General features: G+C 38.9%; 2 protein-coding genes and 1 long non-coding RNA gene across 4 annotated transcripts in view; all 3 read left to right on the top strand.

Annotated features, from left to right (window-relative positions):
• LOC134801914 (uncharacterized) overlaps positions 1 to 5,374 on the top strand; it is a 49,450-nt gene extending 44,076 nt beyond the window's left edge. For both annotated transcript variants that reach the window (XR_010145743.1, XR_010145741.1), the window contains exon 4: positions 5,280 to 5,374. This is a non-coding gene — a long non-coding RNA (uncharacterized LOC134801914). The remainder of the gene's footprint in view (positions 1 to 5,279) is intronic.
• LOC134801851 (spherulin-2A-like) lies at positions 2,712 to 3,665 on the top strand. Its single transcript, XM_063774487.1, has one exon. It carries the CDS (start codon positions 2,747 to 2,749, stop codon positions 3,623 to 3,625), a length of 879 nt encoding a protein of 292 aa, XP_063630557.1. The 5' UTR covers positions 2,712 to 2,746; the 3' UTR covers positions 3,626 to 3,665.
• An 8,472-nt stretch (positions 5,375 to 13,846) lies between the features above and the next one.
• On the top strand, positions 13,847 to 19,141 carry LOC134801821 (pro-resilin-like). Its single transcript, XM_063774450.1, has 6 exons — positions 13,847 to 13,877; positions 14,214 to 14,269; positions 14,858 to 15,982; positions 16,552 to 16,693; positions 17,304 to 17,438; positions 18,493 to 19,141. The coding sequence occupies exons 1-6, from the start codon at positions 13,872 to 13,874 to the stop codon at positions 18,610 to 18,612; spliced, it is 1,584 nt and encodes a 527-aa protein (XP_063630520.1). The 5' UTR covers positions 13,847 to 13,871; the 3' UTR covers positions 18,613 to 19,141.
• Positions 19,142 to 24,742: the final 5,601 nt, after the last annotated feature.

Below are 24,742 nucleotides of genomic sequence, written 5' to 3'. Positions count from 1 at the left end.
TGTGGTTTGTTTACTGTATGTGCCACAAAGGTGCCACCTACGCAGCGCTTTGCCTAATATTCCCCATTACTTTACCGAAACAATGACTAATAAAAATATTTATAGTCCGTTTTACTTTTCAGATATATAAATATGTCAGTTAGATTATACAACCCAACTCAACTGTAATGTTAGAACAAAACCGACCAGTAGGGCTACCGCCAATACCGAAAATCGTCAATTGCGGGCATTTTTCTCTGTCACTCTAATTACGCCTTCATTGGAGTAAAAGAGTAAGATCCCCGCAATTTGCGAATTTCGGTTTTCGCGGTAGCCCCTCAGAATAAAATGTGTCTATATTAACACGTGTACCTAGTGTAAAATGTAAAGCAAGGAATATAAATGCTAGACAATTTTTATTTGCAAATAATTTAATGACATTAGTATTTGCAACAATAAAAATACAGACGGGCCAAACATTTCCATAAAAAGGTGGGAAATTCGAAACTTTTACGGATAGCTAACTTTAGTGTCGAATATGTGGTCAGCCAGACTAATACAGTTCCAGTTTACAGCTTACTGAAATGAAAACTACACACGACTTTTTTTTATAGTGCGCAAAGCCACTGGCGGCCTCACTATATTCACTTTACTGCCATTTTCATCAAATAAATCAAGCTTAGGCGTCGTAAAACATCTTATCTCAACAAGTTCTGTCGTAATTATTTCATTCTTCAAACTTGCAGCTTTCATTATATGTTTCACTGATGGCGCATAAAAATGGTATTTCCCATATAAATTTTTGTAATCACCTATGACCTGGCCTGTCAGAAGTGCGGCGTACACAATTTTTACTAACACAATTGTTTGATGTGCGGATAGTCTCATGGTGACAGATGTGTATGGGTCCACTACGAACTGACCTTTTTCAGTCAATCCGACATTTAAATATCTACTTCTTATTTGGTCATCTCTCCATTTATTGATGTATTGAAAATGATTATTATTTAAGTGAATGATAAGGTCATAATAAATTTCATCGTCAGGTACTCCCGTTTTAGACCACGATGAGTATATAACGTTTTCCACTTTGACGTAACTGCTCATATTGAAATGCATAGGTGCTGTGGAGTTATTAATGAATTTATGCACTTTTAGAACAACATCACTGGACACGGTTTCTTGTACATCAATGTTTTTTATATACACTTTTCTTCTTACTTGGTCCCATTCAAACTGTTTAAATAAGTCGTCATACAAAGTGGGATCTTTTAGAAAATAATTGTCAGGTACTTTACCAAGTTCAACTCGGAATCCTTTATTTACATTCAAATCAGTAAAATTAAACATTTGAATCTCTTGGTCGGTTATCACTTTCAAGTCAGCACCTGATGTCTTGACAATGATGTCCTTCTTATGCGACGCCACTGTTATGTTTATTGTCAGTCTGGCTTCTACCATTAAAGGAACAATTATTAATAACACTGGTGTCTGAAACAACATTACCACTTTTTTTATAATATGCGTCAAGTATCAATCGAAGCAACTGCAGTAACTGATTACATTTTATTCAAGAGCGTAATTATTTAATTACGTACTTATTACAAAATGCTATCTATAAACTATTAGTTATGATATTGGTTTGCTTGACTGTTTTTCAAAGATTTTTTCTTCAGAGTTCATCTTCTTTTTTTTGTTGTACATATAATTTATTCTGACGTTTTGAGTTCCACATTGAAAAATGACAAATTGTTATGAACTATAAATCAACAAATACAAATCAATAAATATAATCCTGTGTTTCAAATTCAAAATCGGCATGAAGGATACGAGCATGAAGGCCGGCCGGGGCAGGGTTGAGGGTACGTTTCCGAACATGCTCAGTCAGTCTGGTGCTTGTACTCCGTGTCTTAGCAAAAAAAAGATGATGTCATGTACTTCCCAAAGATGGTCATGGCCAATGTAATGAACAGGATATCGAGGGGTACCCTGATTTGATTTACCGGCCTGCTAGGCTAGGTATACGTTTCCGTGTTGCTCAAATAGGCATTTGATGCATTATATTTTATCGCATCATGAAAAAATTAATGACACACTCACCGATGGAACAACTTTTATTTTATTAGTCAAATCAAGTCGATTGTTTACTACAAACGTTATCAATTTATTATATTATGTCGGGAAAGGTCAAGATCAAGTAGTCATCATAAATAAACCAATGTGTGTATGTTTGAAACATACTGATATATGTCAAATACTTGTCGTTTATTAAAACCATAAACATAATCAATAACAAACTTACATTAAATATTAATTAGTACTTACTTATATTAGAAAAAAAAATCTCATATAAGTATGCTATATCATGAACATCTGGGAACACAGCGTAGTTTGTACCATTTAACTGGAACAATCCCTCTGTATTAATTTTTATTTTTTTAGGTAAAGAAAAAGATGGTCTTACATCTACATTCATAAAACTCAATTAGGTACCTCTAAATATATTCAACTGGCTTTAAAAAACGAGGAGGTCCTTAATTCGTCGAAATGTTTGTTTTTCCTTCTGTATGTTAACCGATTACTCGGACACTATTATGTATGTGTTATGTTTTTTCTCCACGAACAGATAATTGGGTCAAAGATCGCGGCTACACGAATATTTATTCAGTCATAAACAGAACTGGAACTCAACTTCAGTGTCTTCACGTGTTACATTTTATTTATATTCGTAGTTTAAATTGGAAAAAAAAACCATATTTCTAATAATATGGAAATAAAACTGGTTTTATTGTATGTCATTTTAAAAACAGTGTGTGCAAAAATATCTATAAATATAAGAACTGATTCAGGTATAAACAATGTTTCGATTACATACGATGGCTCGGACTCTCATGTAGTGAATGCTCTCGACATTGACCGATTCAATCTGAGAAGTCAAAGTTTCAAAGAAGCTGTTAAAACTCATTTTGGCGAGAAACCAAGCAATATATATTTCAAATCACCTACACCGTGGGATGACCTATATAAAACATATAATTGGGAGCAAGTTACAAGAGTAATAGCAGTGAAATCTGCAAGGGTATGTGACTTTACAGTCAAACCAGTCATAGTATTGTCACATGATTTCGAAAATTCGTCAAACAAAACCATCAAAGTTAACACTGGTATAAGTCAGACGATTGAACACACAGTATCAACGAGTTGGTCTAAAAATCAAGAAGTTACCATTTCACAAGAAGTTGAATATGATTTGAATGTTTTGGTTGCAAAATTATCCGGTACAACAGGACTGACGTACACCTCTACTCTAGGGAGGAGCGAAGAGAAATCTGAATCGGTAACCGTCGGAGCTACTAGTGCTGTGGAAACGGAATTGGCGCCGGGACAGGCCGTGACAGCTGTTCTTTCAGCCAAACGTGGCCATTTTGAAATTGAGGTAGTATACAAAACCACATTGCGAGGAAAATTAGCTGTAAATTTCAAACGTGGGCATAATGGGCACCATTTTTATGGGCCGTCGATCACGAAGATTTTTAAAAGTGGAGGATTGAAAAATGAGATAACGGAGGCAGAACACATAAAAGTTGGGTTTTATGCTGAGGCTTCATTGAAAGTTTTTGATAAAACTACAGGGTTACCGGTGTGAAGATTTTTAAATTTTTACTTATTAAATTTTTGTTGAAATATTTGTTTTTTTAACCACTTACTAAAATATTATCGCCCACAATAACTATTAACGGGTCTATGCACAATAACCTACGGGGAAAAGCTTGCCTGCTATCTATAATGGGGTAGGCCGGTCGAAGCATAGATTTATTAGGCACGAAGTATTTAGCAGCTGGCGCCAGCATAACTTGCCCTATCAATCCCTAGAATTTTGTATTTTTTTGTCTTTTTTTTTAAATGGAATTTTATGCCCTGGATGCCAGCCCTTTAAGCCAAATCTCCAGTGGCGGATTTGTCCTAAGGCCAAGTAGGCCCGAGCCTAGGGCGGCAAGATATTAGAGGCGGCAAATTGAGATAAAAAAATCGCTGATGATAACAAGAAGTAACTCAAAATGTAAGTAGTCAATATGATGGGTGCTGAGAAAAGGGCGGCTACAGGGCCTGGGGCCTAGGGCGGCAAAGACTGCAAATCTCATAGAAAAAGGGGCAAGCTATGATAGCACCATCTATGCAAACATTTGACAGTTGCCAACCCCATTAGGACGAAAGGATGACCGGTAGGATCGACCTCGATTACGTAAGTTATCTATTACTGTCATTAAACGGATTGTTCTCATTTGGGACAGGCTTTCAACTGAGACAAGACGGCCTTTTATTTAATGAAGGCCGGTTGTGTAGGATTAACTGATGGTTAAGTGGGTAACTAATCAGTGGCGGATTTGCAGTCTTGGCCGCCCTAGGCCCTGTAGTAAACACTAGCAGCGCTTTTCTCAGCACCCACCATAACTACACACTACCGCCCCTAATACCTGACCCCTAATATCCTAATACCCTCCTAATATCCTAATATCTGGCCGCCCTAGGCCCGGGCCTATTGTGTCTTAGGGCAAATCCTCCAAGCGCGCACTACGATTTTTTGTCGTGCGATAATTTTGTCGCAGAAATGCAACGTATATATGTGTTTATATGTCGGTGCGCGCACATGCGACCAAAAATATGTATTACAACGCGATTCTAAAATCATGTCGCAAAAATTTAAATCGCAGTGCGTGCAGGCTCTCACTAATGAGTCTAAGACATGTCTGGATGATCAAGGTACCTGCTTGCAATCATGGTTGTATGTTGTAGTGTAGAACAAAATACATTTTTCTCTCTCTCTCTCAGAAGAAGGAATGTACCTACTTTTTATCTCGGGAATCATTCGTTTATATCTAGTACGGGTAAGGCTGTCGGTTAGTTAGCAATCAACTTAACCGCCTGTAACACCGGCTCGATCTAGTGCATCTATTGTCCACAAACAGGATTGCAAGCTCACGCATGACTATTGTACATTTAACCAATCCTCATTCACTTGTAACAAACGAAAAACAACTCTATTCCTTTGTAAAAAGTTCTATACTCACCGCAAGAACTCATCAAACATTTTACAATAACCAAACTTCTTTAACTGTTTAAATTAGCGAAAGTAGACCTTAAAATAAAATTATCTAAGTTATTCAAAATGCAAATCGAATTTGGTAATTAAACAAGAGCTTTTGCAGGCAGCTCAGACGATTTTCAGACTTATTTTCAGTACGACAAAGGTGAGGTACGTGGTAAGATGTGGTGTAGCTATTGCGTTTTGTTTATGCTAGGTCGTCCTTGGAGACACCTGTAACTGGGCTAAGTGATTACCGGAAACGACATTGAAGGCATTCAATCGAAGACATAATATGTAAGTCTAGAGGTCCAAGGATACTGGATCATCGAAAACTATAATAATTATGAGGATAAAATTGGTATAAAACCTTTATAAAAGTTAATGATTGTGCGAAACGGATCAATATATATATATTATGAATTATGAATATTATAATGAAGTTCTGAAACATCGTGAGGAAACCTGCATACATCTGCGAATAAATTCAAAGCCCTCTCGCACATGAGAGGAGGCCTGTGCCCAGCAGTGGGACGTATATGGGCTGAATTATTACCTATTCTGAAATTAGCCCGTTGCTAATTCTAAATATAACCATAGATGCAATTAATTCCGGGACCGGGATTGGGACGGGTACCACCGTACCGCCATCGCCATGTGCCAAGTTCTTTATTATACAACATCTATGTCAGTTTATAATTTAAATGTAGGTAGTGTGACTAGTGACTACTTAAAAACACAAATCAAAATATTCAATAAAATAATTTATATTCTTCCCAAAGTTTAATGAGATTTACGGCCTCCTAGCCTAGTTGGCAGTGACCCTGCCTATGAAGCAGGTGGTCCCGGGTTCGAATCTCGGTCAGGGTATTTATTTGTGTGTTCGTCACGAGTTTTCGCTCCACTGCGCTTTTGAAAAATTTGTAAGAAATGGATGCGTGTAACACGACGAGTGCCATGACGGGACGACTCGACTCCCGTTCACACAGACCAGGGATGTTGCGGATGCAGATTTTTTGACATCCGCGGACGTGGATACGGATGTCAACATTAAGGTAGGTACTTATAAAACGTCAAATATTACATTTTATGTAATTTTTATTTAAACTGCGCTACTGGGCGGCGTCTAAACTGGGGCTGCCTCGAGCAGCCCGACTGGCAGGGTCGCCATGAAGTGTAAGCCTTCGGCTAGGAGAAGGTGGTTTATGAGTGATACACGCAACGGTTGGACATCAATTGTATTTTATAATAAAATGTGCGGTTTATATAGGAAAGCATTTCCTTTGTTCTCTACACTAGGTCTAAAGTACAAGGTTGAAGAAAATGTACTTAGTTTTATTTTTATGTTTGCAATATCGGATTACATGGTATCATATTACATTCGGAAATGAACAATTAATTTATTAAATCGATTCGCGGTGGGTGGCATCAGCTGTTTGAGTCACTCCATGCTACAAAACGTATGGTTTAGTATTTGAGCAAGAATATAGGTGCGTTATATATATTTAATAAACAGTAACTTGGCCGACTTTTCTGGATCTTGACGATTTCGTTATACCTTAGGTAATGACGAAATGACCTAGCACTTACGCCGCCGATAAGACGTTCCTGTACCGACTTGTTTGACATCCGCATCCGCATAAGCTCCGCATCGATTTTATGCGGATGCAGATATTGCAGATGCATCGGATGTTGAAAATAATGCGGAAGTTCCGCAGATGCGGATGCGGATGCGAATATTCGCAACATCCCTGACACAGACTATCGCATTATGAAGCTTTTTTAATTAGGGTTCCGTACCCAAAGGGTAAAACGGGACCCTATTACTAAGACTCCGCTGTCCGTCCGTCCGTCTGTCACCAGGCTGTATCTCACGAACCGTGATAGCTAGACAGTTGAAATTTTCACAGATGATGTATTTCTGTTGCCGCTATAACAACAAATACTAAAAACAGAATAAAATAAAGATTTAAGTGGGGCTCCCATACAACAAACGTGATTTTTGACCGAAGTTAAGCAACGTCGGGCGGGGTCAGTACTTGGATGGGTGACCGTTTTTTTTTGCCGTTTTTTGCATTATGGTACGGAACCCTTCGTGCGCGAGTCCTACTCGCACTTGCCCGGTTTTTAAACTTGCAGTTGTATCTCAGAGCAACAATACTATACAGGTGACAGGGGGAGGGGGGATATGACCTATCTAGAATTCTAGAGAGATGATCTTATGGAATTTTCGGTAGGAGTGGCAGAGAAAGCGCTGCGCTATTACGTTTGTTTTTACACGACTGCCCAAACAAAAAGAGTGTATTGTTTTTTTTTTTGTTTTCAGCGTTCATGTTTGTATGTATGTGAGTTTCTTTATTCCACCTTAACTTCTGAATGCCTTAACCGATTTAGACGTATAATACATCATTAGAATCCTTACGTCATCCCGGGTAACATAGGCTATGTGACGTCATTATAAAAACAATATGGCGGACTTAATACGCCATATTACGCAACCTTTAGAAAAAAATATCGTGCAAACCTATCGAGTAGGGTATCAAAATGAAGGGCTTTGAAAGCCGATTGATAATATATATGCAACATGTGGGTTTAAGTCTCATTTTGAGAAAGTAAGAATTGACAAAATATGTTAAGAGAAGCTAATCTCATAAAACCAAATATTATTATTGAATGGGATACTTATTAAAATAAAAGGAAAGGGTTTGATCGCTGATATAAGAAAATATAATTATATTATATTAGGTAGGTACATACTACTCATAGTTTTTAAAACATGTTCGTAATTGCGCTTATGGAATCGAAAAGTTTAAAATATAACTTCTATTTATTAATCGATACGATACAGAGTCCGTCTAAGCTAACTCTGCACCGACTTTGGCAGAACAAATCGTGAAAGTATCATTATAACCGTATGGTTTGATTTAATTTTAACATTTATGATGATGATGACATTTTTTTTAAGGCCGAAGGGTGAGCTCCTCCTAGGGCCTACGGCTCAGAGCGTAAGATAGATGTGCGCTTCCTGCAACTTGTCCAAGTATATGCACTCGGTCCAAAGCCAGGCGCCAAAGACGCCCCCACACTAAAAGGGTCAGGCGTAGCCCGACGTACGTGACACGCTATACGCTTACCACTGCCGGGCGCCTTTGGCGCCCTCATACTCAAAGCATCGGCCGTAGCCCGACATACGTGGCGCGTTGTACGCGTTCCAAAGCCGGGCGCCTTCGGCGCCCTCATACTAAAAGAGTCGGGCGTAGCCCGACGTACATACGTGGCGCACTGCGCGCGGTCCAAGGCCAGGCGACTTCTACTTTCTCATACTAAAAGTGTCGGGCGTAGTCCGACGTACGTGTAACGCGGTACGCATACCAAAGCCGGGCACCTTCGGCGCCCTCACACTTAAAGGTTTTGGCGTAGCCCGATGTACGTGGCGCGCTGCACGCAGTCCAAAGCCAGGCACCTTCAAATCTCTCATATTAAAAGTATTGGGTGTAGCGTGACACGCTGTATGATTACCAAAGCCGGCCTCATACTCAAAGCGTCGGGCGTAGCCCGACGTACGTGGCGCGCTGTACGCGTTCCAAAGCCGGGCGCCTTCGGCGCCCTCATACTAAAAGAGTCGGGCGTAGCCCGACGTACGTGGCGCGCTGCGCGCGGTCCAAAGCCAGGCGACTTCTACTTTCTCATACTAAAAGTGTCGGGCGCCGAAGGCGCCCTCTTACTCAAAGCGTCGGGCGTGTACGAGGCGCGTTATACGCGTTCTAAAGCCGGGCGCCTTCGGCGCCCTAATGGTAAAAGAGTCGGATGTAGCCCGACGTACGTGGCGCGCTGCACTCGGTCCAAAGCCAGGCGCCTTCGACTCTCTCATACTAAGTGTCGGGCGTAGGCCCACATACGTGACACGCTGTACCCTTACCAAGACGCCTTCAGTGCCCTCTTGCTCAAAGCGTCGGGCGTAGTCCGACGTACGTGACACGCTGTACGCATACCAAAGCCGGGCGCCTTCGGCGCCCTCACACTTAAAGGTTCTGGCGTAGTCCGATGTACGTAGCGCGCTGCAAGCGGTCCAAAGCCAGGCGCCTTCGACTCTCTCATATTAAAAGTATCGGGCGTAGCGTGACACGCTGTATGATTACCAAAGCCGGCCTCATACTCAAAGCGTCGGGCGTAGCCCGACGTACGTGGCGCGCTGCACGCGGTCCAAAGCCAGTCCCCTCAACATTCTCATACTAAAAGTGTCGGGCGTAGCCCGACGTACGTGACACGCTGTACGCTTACCAAAGCCGGGCGCCTTCGGCGCCCTCATACTCAAAGCGTCGGGCGTGTACGAGGCGCGTTGTACGCATTCTAAAGCCGGGCGCCTTCGGCGCCCTAATGGTAAAAGAGTCGGATGTAGCCCGACGTACGTGGCGCGCTGCACTCGGTCCAACGCCAGGCGCCTTTGACTCTCTCATACTAAGTGTCGGGCGTAGGCCCACATACGTGACACGCTGTACCCTTACCAAGACGCCTTCAGTGCCCTCTTGCTCAAAGCGTCGGGCGTAGCCCGACGTTCGTGGAGCACTGTACGCGTTCCAAAGTAGTCGGGCGTAGCCCGATATATGCGGCGCTCTGCGTGCCTTTCTGTACTGAGGACGCCCTCGCAAAAGTAATATAAAGTGACTTCAAATGATCATTAACGAAATCATGACCCCAAAATTAATTAAATAAATAAAAAATTAAAAAACACGACTGCGAAAAAGCTAACTGAAAAGATAAAATATTTTTTAGTTGTGTTAGTTACTCAACTTAATGAATGTAAAAATTCTAAAAAGTATAAAATAAAATAAATTAATTAAAAATTAAAAAACACGACTGCGAAAAAGCGAACTGAAAAGACAAAAATAATTTTTAGTTGTGTTAGTTACTCAACTTAATGAATGTAAAAAATTATTAGAATATGAGTGTTTAGTGAAGGTTATAAACAACAAACGCAAAAGTTTTATGCTCATTTAGGATCGTGACTGTACCTGTGTATTTTATTTCAATTGCAGTCGGGGACCTTGATGTATTGACATTTTCCCATTTAAAAGGTCCCCGACTGCAATTGAAATAAAATACACAGGTACAGTCACGATCCTAAATGAGCATAAAACTTTTGCGTTTGTTGTTTATAACCTTCACTAAACACTCATATTCTAATAATTTTTTACATTCATTAAGTTGAGTAACTAACACAACTAAAAATTATTTTTGTCTTTTCAGTTCGCTTTTTCGCAGTCGTGTTTTTTAATTTTTAATTAATTTATTTTTTGTCATAGTTTTTATTATTTTTAATGTCTGCCTATGCACTTTTGAAGCGGCGGTGGCCGAGTGGATATGACGTCCTACTTTCAATCCGAAGGTCGCGGGTTCAAATCCTGGCTCGTATCAATGAGTTTTTCAGAACTTATGTACGAAATATCATTTGATATTTACCACTAGCTTTTCGGTGAAGGAAAACATCGTGAGGAAACCTGCATACATCTGATATCAGTTCGAATTGGCCTGACAGGCTGGCAAGTTTGCTGTTCGTAGGCCCTTTTCACTACAAATGGGAAAAACCGTGTTACCGGCTACGCTCGTAGCGCGTAGACCGCGCTGGCATTGAATTATGTAACTGGTAAGTAGTCTGTGTAGCAGATAACAGATAACCCATACCAGTGGGTATATCTCTCCTCTTTTCGGGCATTCTCGGCTCCATGCGGGTCAGCATTGCTCCGAGCAATTATTAGGGTTAACACAAAAAGGGACTTCTTTTCGTGCACAACGACAGATAAGATAAATGACCTGAGTTTTGACAACCCTAAATAACCGAAAGGGATAGGGCTATATATAATATTAGAAAGGGACATGATTCGACCCTGAATCGCTGTCAAACTTCGGTTTTGTAGTAAGTGTCCTTTCTGTTCGGTATCTAGTACTATTATTAATTCTGTGACCATACTCCACAATTGACATTCCGTAGGTTATGGCGATCGTGCGAGAACCAAATTGGGTCTACCGAGTTTTGCAATTCGGTATGTTTCAATAGATATGTATGAGGTAGAGGCTCGAATGGACGCGTTATCTAAAATTGGTATATCTTCTAAGTCCATATGAGTTGATGTAATCAAAAGGGCAGTCCAATATGTTTCGTCGCACGAAAACAGGGGTTACACATCATCATATTTAATTCTAGCGTTGTCCCGGCTTTTTCACACATATACACCGTGTTTTTTTTTTATTTCCGTTAATTTCAAGGGTGCATTCCTGAGCTTAAATCAAGTAACTTTCTCAAAGACACCGATATTCTAATTAACTCCATTTCGGAGATAATCAATATTTTTTTTTTCCTATAAGGCCTCTACAAGCGTGTACACTTGCCTTAGGGCCGGTTTACTTATTGATTAGTGTTTAGAATGAGTTCATACATTTGCTACTAAACTTAAGTAGGTACCTACAATCTCGGTCGATCGATGTTCGAAATTACATTGATATGTCACAGATTTCAATTGTTTGCCCGTGTTACAACAACGCTATAAGTATGCTACATTTAATTACTTTTAAAACTTAATTTTTTTTAAAGCAAAAAAATTTTTTTTTTGTGAAAATGAACTATACCAGTTAGTTCTTTTAAACGTACTTAACCATACCTACCCCGAAGTTAACGGAATTCAATAAAAACACGGTGTATAAATAGGTATTTATATACCTATATATTTATATGGTGGATATAAAGTGACATAGACAGAGATTATATGTAGGTTACAAGTTTTTAAAAACCGGCCAAGTGCGAGACGGACTTGCGCACGAAGGGTGCCGTACCATTATGCAAAAAACGGCAAAAAAATCACGTTTGTTGTATGGGAGCCCCAATTAAATATTTATTTAATTCTAATTTTAGTATTTGCTGTTATAGCGGCAACAGAAATACATCATCTGTGAAAATTTCAACTGTCTAGCTATCACGGTTCATGAGACACAGCCTGGTGGCAGACAGACAGACGGACGGACGGACAGCGGAGTCTTAGTAATAGGGTCCCGTTTTTACCCTTTGGGTACGGAACACTAAAAAGCATAAGAACTTATCACACTAAGCCAAAACCCATGCAATTTTACATCAAGATTGTTATAATTAAACTATCACTTTATTATGACTTGGTTCGTGCCCAATGTCTAAACATATCACCAAATATCACCAAAAGGTTGATGATTTGCCGAGATCAATATACAATCTTGATGGACCATGTCATTACTATGTTACCACGAAGGTTCATCTACAATGAAGCCTCAAGTATTCAGCTGAAAACTTCACTATACTAATTTAACACAAAGCGATAAAGCTCAAAGTCGAAGTAACATCAGTATAAAAAGCGCATTTAAAAGTTTGCCAAGTACTCAAAGTTGAACCATTCTATTTGCGCTTTCATAACTCTTACTATGACCGTAATAAGATTAGGTAAAGTTCAAAATTCATTAACTTTCAGTTTCAAAATTGCATCGCGTACTGGCCGATTTTTCATTGTTGATTTTCTACATGTCATTGGTCAAAACAAAATACGATCTTAAAACGGAGTAATAGAGGTCAGAGTTGAGTGGATTTAGGTTTTGAAGACGCAAACGCTTCGTAGTTGTGGTCATTGTTAAGTTCGTTGTATAAATAGGCAGTGTTAGTTTGGATTGACACATTCGACAGTTTGTCTTACATCGTGTTGTATCTCCTAAACTTATAGGTAGGTTCAACAAATGGTCTAAGAGCGAACTCAAAGGTGCAAGTTAGGAGAATCTGGGAAATCGTGAAAAAGAAATAACCTAAGACCTTACTTTTCATCCTATTAAAGGAGTTTACCGGTATCGAAGTCAAATTTCATTAAGTAGATAATTTGCAAAAATAACATCGTTTTTCAGTTCATCCTCTTAATTATATTTAGGTACATGTGTTACTACTTTTAACTTACTTATTCAAATTTTCTCGAATTTTCTTAAGCTAGGTACTTTTTTTTCATATTCTTTCGAACAACGGTCACATCCCTGGTTGACTTGAAGATATCGCCTCCTAGCAATGTGACCGCCTGTTATATGTATATTATATTAGATTTTTTATGTTGTCATTTTCTGTTTTGATGAACAATAAATTAAACTTTCATTGTGTAAGAGATGTTACCGAAAACTCGTACCTATTAAAATCATTGTGAAATTAATACCAACCATATGCTACAAGAACAGTTCATTGAAATGACGAATACTTAGGTAGAGATGTGCCAAAGAAAATTTTCTAAAATTGCAAAGTTCCCATGAAATATTCTCGGTATTTTTTCCTGCATGTTTATTGCCAAACCTTATTGCCTTTAAACGAGCAACTCTTGTATATTTATTTATATATTTCGGGGATCTCGGAAACGGCTCTAACGATTTCGATGAAATTTGCTATATCGTTTTCGGGGGCGATAAATCGATCTAGCTACCTCGGTCTTATCTCTGGGAAAACGCGCATTTTCGAGTTTTCAAATGTTTTTCGAGCAAAGCTCGGTCTCCCAGATATTTAACTAAATGTAACAGTCGTCAACAGTTAAGAACATTGAGTAATAATCCCTAATTAGATCGAGAACGTTCTAAGTGGAATTTTCTCATGGTTTTCCAGAATTTTTCGGAAATTTTGATAATGATTTGCAACTTGCACATTGCTATAGTTTTTAACTGACTTCTTTACCCAGAAGGAGATTCTGTATTCGGTCGTGGCTATGTTTTAATAACATCTATTTTTGTGTTTGTTTCAGATTAAACATATTGATCTCAGAGCAAAAACATGAAGGTAATTCATAATACTAATTGTAAATTCACTTTAAGTAACTTTAACTAAATTTAACAACAACAATAGATATTTTACTTTGAGGGTACCTAAGTAGCTGCTGAAAAATATCTACTTCTAAAACAGTTACTATAGAAAAAGTACAATTACCTACTTAAATTCTGCTAGTACACCACGATAAGGTACCTATTACCTACCTATAGTTAACGTCACTTTCGACTGCCCACCAATGGTTGCCACCATGCAACCCAATTTACTCCAATACTTTTTTCCGTGTTTAATATCCTACAACTTGTCAGCAGCCATTTGTATTTAATTGTACATTTTTGTATTTTTCAGGCGTTCGTTCCTTTAATTTGTTTATTGTCGCTGGCGGCCGCCGAACCTCCTCTCGGGTAAGTTGATTAAAATAATTACCGCTAATCGGGGTGAATAGGGACAAAACTGGGGTGATTTAGAAACGCGCGAACTCGCATGCGATTTTAGTTACATTGCGGATTGTTGGTTACGTCCAATTCAACCGACCGATCAAATGTCACAATGTAATAAAACTCGCATGCGAGTTCTCGCATCGTCTGAATCAGCGGTCTAGATGGTACAATGGTTGATATAATTAAATGGCCAATTATAAGACTTATTGTAAAGAGATAACGTCTCCAAATGGTCAGTCTCCAAGTGTATTACTGTTGTACATTATAGTCATATGAGTATTTTTTGTATTGAGCATGAATTATCATCGCTTGCTTTCGTATTGTTGGAAAAATACTTAACTATGGTTACTAATTCAAACATTACCCCTCCTTCTGACGCAGTCGGGTAAAAAACAATCAATTAAAAGTATAAGTATGCCATTGTACATAATTATGTAGAGTCACACACCAAGTCAATGCCTACAGCTCAGGCGGAGTCTAGTTCAGATAGCAATATAATGGTATGCAAAATACGTAAAAAAATAAACTAACTTACTTTGCAATTAATTCCAGCGACGGTTACGCCGCGGCTCGATCAGGCCATGACCACGGCCACTCCCACGGTTCCAACCTCGGCCGTTCTCTCTCCACCGAATACGGACCCCCTGGAGCCTCTAGTCGGTCCCTATCCCAAGAATACGGGGCACCAAGCGCTAGAGGTCTCAGCCAAGAGTACGGCGCGCCAAGCGCCAGAGATCTATCTCAAGAATACGGGGCACCTAGTGCTCGAGGTCTCTCACAGGAATATGGAGCGCCAAGTGCTAGGGGACTCTCTCAAGAGTACGGAGCTCCAAGCGCCAGGGGACTATCGCAAGAATATGGTGCCCCTAGTGCCAGAGGACTTTCACAAGAATACGGAGCACCAAGCACCAGAGGACTCTCCCAAGAGTACGGTGCCCCCAGCGCTAGAGGATTGTCTCAAGAATATGGAGTTCCCAGTGCCCGAAGCCCTTCTGAAGAATACGGAGCCCCAAGCGCTCGCGGCTTATCCTCTACCTACGGCGCTCCTTCCCAAGACTTCTCCCGTGGACTTTCTCAGGAATACGGAGCTCCTGGACTAAGAAACGTACCTTCAGACTCTTATGGCGCACCTGGCTTTAGAAATACCCCTTCGGATTCTTACGGAGCACCCCTGTCTTCTGGTCTTCAAGATTTCCGATCTGCTCCTTCTGAGGCATATGGTGCTCCGTCTGCTAGAAGTTTTGGCTCTCCGTCTCAGAAATATGGCGCTCCTGCTCATAACTCTTTCCGTTCAAACTCTCTATCTCAAGAATATGGCGCTCCTTCCACCCGATCTCAAGGTTTCTCTGGCCGAAACTCTTTCAAATCCGCTAAAGGCCGTTCTGGTTTCTCTACCCCTTCGTCTACATACGGTGCTCCGAGTGGAAGGTCTTCTGACTCCTATTCCCAAGGGCATAAGGCTGGTTCTTCGTTCGCAAGCGCCCGTTTGTCGGATACCTATGGAGCGCCCGCTGCAAGGAGTCTCTCGGATACCTATGGAGCGCCCGCTGCCAGGAGTCTCTCGGATACCTATGGAGCCCCCGCTGCAAGGAGTCTGTCGGATACGTATGGAGCACCGAACAGCAGATCTGCGGGATCGAAGACTAGTGCTTTTGCTTCGTCTTTCGCTTCTGCCAGGTTCGTATAACCTATATGTTAGATTTTAAAAAATCCAATAACACTTCTTCAGTCGTACTAACTGCTACACACTTAACTCACCATCGGTGGATCTTATGCATTAGCGAGTTTTCAGTTAATTCTTAACCTAGTTGACCTACCTATAGTTGAGTCGATGATTTCAATTTCGATGGTTCTAATCTCGATCGATATTATGTAATTTAATATTATTTTCGTTCATCTTTAGCTATTCAATCGTACATATTAAGATTTATCATCTTACAGCCTATCAATCTTCTTTTTTCCCTGAGTTAAAGTAATTTCTTGACATTTATATTCGCACTAAGAAAGAGTAAGGCTTCTTCCCATTGTAATATTTAAAACTTTCGCGTTTTGAACACATATTAACTCCCATTCAGCCGCGACCACGACCAGTGAAACCTGTGTCGAAACGTCGGTAAATAAAGGTAATTGAATAAAATTCGCGTTAGACCCGTCTATAAATGTGAGTTAATATGTGTTCTTCCCATTGATCTCATATCTAAATAACTATTCATTCTATGCTTTAATAGCACATCATCTCGTTTCAGGTCATCCCCCTCCTCCAAATACGGCGCCCCCTCCGCCTTCGACGCCATGCCGTCCGAACAATACGGCGTTCCAGAACAGTACGACTCTCTCTCCAGCCAGGGCTACGGGTACGCCAGGGGCGCTCTTGATGAACTGAACCAGGTTCGTACACTCTTTTGGTAACTAATTTAATACAAAAATCGTGAATATAAATAACCAAAATTCGAATAGGAACTTCTGTTGTGGGTTGAGTTAATAATAATAACATGAAGATAATATTGAAGAAAAAGGTATAAGGTGGTGGTACTAGTGCGTAGTGCTCGGCATGCTAATTACCAATAGATGACACCCTGCTGTCACCTCTATTGACAATGACTTAAGTTTCAAGATAACATGTCCTACTGGGACCGCGTCGATCGAGCACCAGGACCACCTTAAACATTCAAAGCGGTGTAGTAAACGGTTCCAAAAGTTGTTACTTAAAATCTGTATAAAATGTCGTAACAAAAACTGTTGTCATTAGATATTCATTCTTCATAATTAAGGGAACACCAATGCTAATGAACAATTTATAAAAATTCAATACATAACTTACACACTACACACCTCGAAATAAAAATACAAAATACAATAGCAATATACAAGCCTACTTATAACTTTATTGAGGAGTAAAATTATATGAAAAAGTATGACAAAGAGTTAAAAATACTCCTCATGTGACTTCGGTGTGTTTAAGATTTGTATGTTTTAAGCACTCACTATGTTATTCCAGGAGCCAGCGAACTACGACTTTGCTTACAAAGTGAACGATTTAGAATCTGGCAGCGACTTCGGGCATTCGGAAACCAGGCAGGACAACCACGCTCAAGGCAGCTACTTCGTCGTCTTACCTGATGGCACCAAGCAGGTAAGAAACTATAGTACAAAGTGAAGGACTTTGAATCTGGCAGCGACTTCGGGCATTCGGAAACCAGGCAGGAGAACCGCGCTGAAGGCAGCTACTTCGTCGTCTTACCTGATGGCACCAAGCAGGTAAGAAACTATAGTACAAAGTAAAGGACTTTGAATCTGGCAGCGACTTCGGGCATTCGGAGACCAGGCAGGAGAACCGCGCTGAAGGCAGCTACTTCGTCGTCTTACCTGATGGCACCAAGCAGGTAAAAAAAAACTAATTTTAGTCTGGCAGTGACTTAGGACTCCTGGAGACCAGGAGAACAGCGCTGAAGGTACTTAGTCGTTTTCCTTGATGATACCAAACCTGTAGGACGTGGGAAGGATACCACAAATTAATACGATCGGCCAAATGTGACGTACAGTGATAAACATCATTTCAGATTCCAGATTTCAGAGTTGTTTTTCTCGATACTGTTAGCATTACTATATTTACTATAGTTCGTTTTTTTAGCGTTAGAAAACAGGTAAACAATCTTGACATGTCTTTTAATTGAAAAACACGTTTTAAAAATAAGTCATGGCAAATATGTAACAATTATGAATACGATCATTTATATTCTTCTGCTTTCATAAGTAATAGGTACTGATTTTTAAAAAGCGTTTTTCAATTAAAAGACATGTCAAGATCGCTTACCTTCTTAGAAATGAATATCATTTCATTACATAATGAATAGCATTACTAGCGAGGAAAATGCAATGATAACCTATTTCTTTACCCCTCTCGTCTCAGCTTTTCTACAGAAAAGTTACTTGAAACGCCTAAAAAGTAAAATATTAGCTACTGTAATATTCGGATCTACTTCTTTCTTTTTCTTCCTCGGTCCCTCATTGCTGAGGATCGCGACCATGTATGCTCCGTCTCCACAGAGCGATCATAGGCCATATGGGTCACGCACTGCATGTTGCCGCCAACCACCCTCTTCACAACAGACCATCTCGTGCGTGCTTTTCCTGCTTAGGCCTATTATCTGATAATTTCAAGCTTAAACAACGTTGTAATTCGTCAGGTGGTAGAGTACGAGGCCGACGAGCGTGGTTTCAAGCCACATATCTCCGTGGAGCCAGCAGCAGGAGGCTACGATGACAACGCCAACAACATCGGTCGCTCCGGCGATGGACCTTATTAACAACCACATAAAGACCATTTTACTATACCGCAAACCGAACAGGACCGAGGTCATATCACTATCTCTCTCACTCTTACCAAGCGTGAAAGAGAAGTTTTACGACCCAGGTCGTCACGTCATCAGTTTGGTTTGCGGATAGTATAGTCACCTTGGCTCCCGATCGGAATGCGTTACCATGGTTGCTCAAAGTTCAGTTTTAAAAGTCCGTTCCAATTTCAAACGAGTTTAGAAGGACGAGATTCAGCGAGGCCTGATAATATGTTAGACGGCAAAAATACCTATTGCAAGTTACATCAGTACCGTTTCCGAAATTGAAAATTTAATTGTTAACGGGATTTTAAAATTGGAATCGCTTTAGTTTTTTTGTTTGCAATTTTTGTTACGAACTTTACTAACGACTAGCGGAATACTCATTTATTTATTATTTTTATAGCAAATTGAAAAAAATGCATAAAAAAAATTACCTCATAGTTTGTAAGTGGCTTGTGATGTAGTGATAATTTAGTGCAAATAAATTTATATGACGTTATTTTATTCTTTATTTTTTCGTTCGTATATCAAAAGTAAACCCCAAATACGAGCAGCCGTCTCTTTAGTTTAATTTACTGATAAATTAGTTTCGACTCTATCATCTGATTGATAGAGTCGAAAAGTGGTAATCCACTTTCTTGGCTGACCGTACATAATGATTGCTGTTTGACATTTTGATGTTTGCTAATAGCAAAGACATATGTAACTTCGTATAAGATGAATACATTCTAAGGCAAAAACGTGCCTCGGAAATCAAGAAAAAGTCATTCTCGGATAGATGGCGCACACACCTTTAGCCTATCCTCGGCTAGATGGCGTTGACACCATTTCATATTTAACAATTTTAACACATAGATATCAGTGAATGAACATGGGACAAAATGATATAAAAATAATAAAATCATTTATCCATATAAGTATATACATTTTTTTTATAATTTTATAAGTTTTAATTTTGAGTTTTAGTCGTGTGTCGATAGATGGCAGTAAATTTACCGTGACTACAAAATTTACTATGACAGGACCCCTCTATACTATCTATTCTCTTTGCTAATAGGTATACCTACGTGAAAGCACGTTTTATTTTTTGGGATATTTCATTCGAATATTACCTTAAATAAAACTTATCGATAGTATAATTATCATTAGACCAAATTGAAAAGTATTTCATCAATACCTAATAGAACACGTTTACGGCCTTTGGTCCGTTTTCATAACTATGGTTTTCGTAACTGGCTGCCGAAGAAGATTTATTTTTCCTGTTTCATAATTAATTATCAAACAAGAATTCACTTTCTGCTTTCGTAATCGAGTATTTTTTCTTCGTTCGTAATTAATTATCAAAACTTATTACTTTTTCTTTTTTCATAATTGGACATTTTCGTGTGATACACTTAGTACCTTTTTCGTGTAAAACGACACAAAATAACTACCGGGCACTGCGTTGAGATTATTGCTCCATGTATGTATTAGATTAGACTAAGAAGAATTATTACGAAATGAAAATTATATTTTTTGTTAAAGGAAGTTAGGTCATATTTTTCTTTTATTTTACTGTTATTAAGGGTACTCTGTTTCAACAAGCTTTTGTATCTATACAAATCTAGAAAATTAAAGTAGATGATTTACAATATTCGTATTTTTATTTTCTCTAATTTACTGTAGGGATATCTATGTAGGTACTTTTATTGTATCTAAGTTTTTTTTTAATCAAAATAGGTACATAAATAACTATCTATAATCGACCACAATTTGCATTTGTGGTTTAGTAACATGTCGCGACTTGAAAATTTATTTTTTCTCTATAGACTAAAACACGTGAGTTAAGTCTTAAAATTACTTTATAAACAGTTTATTCTTTAAATGGCAAACATCTCATTGACTAAGTAAATACCTATGCCAACGTAAGTAAAGTATAGTCGACTCCGTTTACAAGGAAGTGTTAATCGTAATTGATCAATAATGATTAATGTTCTTTAAACCTTAACTGAGTAAAAAAATGTACATGTTAGCTATACATATCACATTAAAGATTTTTATTTAACTCGAAAGAGACTGCTTGACACTAATATGGAAGAGTGATAGAGAGACGCAAAGCGATTCGATAGCGAAGCGCAAGCGATTGTCACCTTGGCTAGGCCGCCTGGGTCCATACACAAGCGATGCTCATCCCGTGCGCCGGGTGCGGGTCAGGCCCAACCCCATTCTGCACTTTATTGCGGACAGGTTCTACTGTCCATACTTGAGGCACTGCTGTGAGATGCATGTTTCTTGCAGCCTATACAGTGTGTAAGTCTAATACGGGCGATAAATTAAATCGGACATAGTATTCATTAGTGTAATCATGAAGTAAAAGGTTAAGTAAAGGTTAAGTTGCAGTTCATTACGAGCCCATAATTAATTTTTAAAAAATTTCTCAGCAGCAATGTACTGTAAACATGGTTGCGGTACCGAAATGTCAAATGTTCATTAGCAATACAACAATAGCATTTACAAACTTACCTATCTGGAGGAACATTCACAATACATGTTAGCATTACACTGCGTTTAATGTTTTGTAGTTATTTTGGTAGATCAAAGTACTACTAGGCGTGTTAAAAAGATATTAAATCTTATTTATTTATCATGTTTACCAACAAGAAACTGACTTCTTTTTAATCAGTCACGATAACAGCACTTGACGTGATTATTTATAATATGAGCAATAGACAAGCACCTTTGATAGCACACCTTTTTTGAAAATTAATTTAATATCAGTATCTCATAAGTGATTATTGTGTATTCATTTCGTATTTAATTTGCCTGATTTTTTATACCAGGATGGCGGAAAATAAGCATACGGCCCGCCTAATAGTTGTACAGTTATTACCAAAATTATTTCGAGAATTAACTAAACCGTCTAAACACCACAAAACTTGGTACATTGTGTGAAAACGTGGCAAACTCTTTGGTGGAATTGCAAGTTTCTTATTTTATTTCAACTCTGATTTGACAATGTCAGTCTTTCGATTCAAAAGTAATCGTATGTTATAAAAATGCCTCGTTTAACAACTTTTACTGCTCCTGAATTAATGGACATGATTTTAATTTACGGTGAAACACTACAAAATGGTCATCGAGCGCTAGCTGTGTACAGAGAGCGATTCCCTCGTCGGGTTGTACCAAGAAACGCTCGAGTAAACGCGATACAGCGAGCTCGCGAAGGATTGCCCGTAACTGGAAGGGTGGAGGGAGCAGCTATTCACGATGAGCTTCCAGTTCCATTGCAAGACCGAATCCTTCGCCATTTTGCACTTAATCCTGAAAGTAGTACAAGGGATGCAGGAAGACGATTTAATACGAGTTGTTATTTTATGGAGTCAATCAAACGTCGTTGCGAAACCTGTTCTGAAATACAAGGAAGGCACATCGAGAATAGGTATTTGCGGCGAAACCGGCAAAACTAAACTCAGGTTTCTCAGAATTTGTATTGTTGTAAATTGTGTTTTTTAGTTTTTTTTTAGTTGCTTTTCTTTAGAAGTATTTCAGCAACTTCAGTACATTTCAGTTGTAATTTCAATGGGTCGTTATTAAAATAAATGATTGCTTTAATAAGATTTTTTGATGTAATTTGATTTTAAACTAGGTAGTCATTTCGTCAGATAAAAACATCATACTTATTTATTATTTACCCACTCATGACAGTTAATGACATTACATACGCAATAGGAGTTTTTGAAAGTAACTGTCAACGAGCGTTTAACGTGAGTGTGTTTGCATTACATTGCGGGCTGAATTATTTTGTATGGACAAAATTATTGTTGCAACTTTAAGTAAATGTTATCTAATTTACTTTGTCCTATACTAACCACCGTTAAGAGATTCGCCCGTATTAGACTTACACACTGTATAATGTTTAATTTATTAATTATGTTAGAGATTACATAAGAATTAATATTGTACCTATACTAACAAATTGTATGAGTCATGTTACTTGAAAATAAATGAAATTTATTTGTATGTCTTTCCCATCACGGAACAATGGTGTTCCGGACCTTTGGGAGGCGTGCGCGGAGCCGAAGTCAATACGTAGAGTCTCTTTTGACACTTTAATGAAATGTAAGGGGTACACCGAGCTGATGTTGCCCTTGCCCGTGTCATGGGATACACGCAGAGGCAGCACCCGCCAAGGTGTATGGACTATTGAGAGTTGATGGGATCTAATATGAACTTGGTTATTGGGTGAAAGCGATGAACTAAGTACTGCGCTGTTAACAGCTACTGTGCCAACAACAATTTTATTTATTATTAAGCTGTGCTACCGACCGTTCCCCCCATCCACCACCCGGGGGACGCTCATCTACACCGTGAGATCCAGCGCGAGGCAAATCTGACACCTAAATGCAAATGCTTCGATAACGCGTTGAAGTCTAAATCTCTACATTTACCAGAGCCGTTTTTATTAAATAATTAAATACATACAATTTGATATCACTCGATGTGATTATCATTACGTCACGCACATTTACTGATGTGCCGTATAAAGGATGACTCACGTTAGACCGGGCTGTGTCCGGGCCGGAGCTTCCGGCGCATCGTTTTCTATGGAAAACATCACGTGATCACCTTTCATGTCATAGAAAAGTAAGCGCCGGCGGAAGCTCCGGCCCGAACACGGCCCGGTCTAACGTGAATCAACCTTAAAACTTTCAAAAATTGCGAAATTCTTACAAACCTCATTTAAATTTTGTCTCTTTCTAACGAACATAAATGTCAAAATGACGGATATGAACAAACGATTATCAACAGTTTGTTAGATTTGACAAACGTTTGTGAATCGTCAGTATATCGCGACGCTATATTTTAGGTGGGAGTTTTTAAATTTAATTATAAGTACCTATACTATAAATAAAAAAATAAAAAAAAGCATTGTTTTTTTGTTTGTATTTTTTTGACGACCGGTCTGGCCTAGTGGGTAGTGTAGTGACCCTGCCTATGAAGCCGATGGTCCCGGGTTCGAATCCTGGTAAGGGCATTTATTTGTATGATGATACAGATATTTGTTCCTGAGTCATGGTTGTTTTCTATGTATTTAAGTATTTATCGTTGTCTGAGTACCCACAACACAAGCTTTCTTGAGCTTACCGTGGGGCTTAGTCAATTTGTGTAAAAATGTCCTTAATATTTATTTATTTAGCATCGCCATCTACTGAGTAGTAAGTATGGCGTTATTCACAAACGTTTGTCAAATCTAACAAACCATTGATAATCGTTTGTTCCTATTTGACATTTTGACATTTTTGTTTGTTAGAAAGACAAAACTTAAGAGAGGTTTGTAAGAGATTGCAACTTTTATGAATAAGGAGGTTAGTCTATTCAACTAAAAGCATTGCTGCGGGCGCAGCATGGTTCCATTTTTATCTTCTATCACTATGCGCGTCCCTTTCGCACTTACATACTTGTTAGAACGTGACAGGCATGGTGACAAGCGATAAAAACGCGACCGTGCTACGCTGCCTGGTATATTATATGTATATGAGTGAATTACAAAAAAAAAAAAAAAAATTAAGCGCATTTAAGAAGCTGTTATCAGTCTTAACTTAATTGATTCATTTGTGTTACGAAAATTAACTATGTAAATAGTATTGTATTGTATTTATTGTACTTAATTCGTACACATATAAGTCTATAGCACACCCACGCTAACACACTTTCATGCATCTAACTTAAATAGAAATGGCTTAAGTGTCGTAACACAATGGAATCAATTAACTTTAGACTAATTACTGGTACTTAACTATGTACCTACAATTTTTTTGCAATTCACTCATATATCACGTAACCTTAATAAAAATTGGCCAAGTACCTAGTTTTGGAGATAAATAAGAACAATACAATTGGAACATTCGTTGTTTTTTTTTGTAGTGGGTCGTTGTTGTTTTAAAAAGTGCGTAGAAAGTGATACGTTTCTGCTCTAGCGCAGAAAAGTGGCCTCTGCGACCCCGTCCCACGAGCAACTGGGTGGAAACAAAATGGAAAAATAGTGTCTTTATTTCCCCGCTTAGAACAATTGGTAATTGCTCAATTTTACTAATCCCGTATTGAATTTTTTTCATCGAAA

The sequence above is a fragment of the Cydia splendana genome, chromosome 23 (genome assembly GCF_910591565.1).
Source record: "Cydia splendana chromosome 23, ilCydSple1.2, whole genome shotgun sequence".
Lineage (NCBI taxonomy): Eukaryota > Metazoa > Arthropoda > Insecta > Lepidoptera > Tortricidae > Cydia > Cydia splendana.
Note: the sequence above shows the minus strand (reverse complement) of the source record. Positions and strands in the feature narration are given on the sequence as shown.

Excerpts from the sequence above, each read along its gene's own strand:
- LOC134801851 (XM_063774487.1), top strand. The coding sequence starts at position 2,747 with ATGGAAATAAAACTGGTTTTATTGTATGTCATTTTAAAAACAGTGTGT.
- LOC134801821 (XM_063774450.1), top strand. Across the intron at positions 14,270-14,857 it reads GCCGCCGAACCTCCTCTCGG|CGACGGTTACGCCGCGGCTC; the intron begins GTAAGTTGATTA and ends AATTAATTCCAG. Across the intron at positions 17,439-18,492 it reads TACCTGATGGCACCAAGCAG|GTGGTAGAGTACGAGGCCGA; the intron begins GTAAGAAACTAT and ends GTAATTCGTCAG.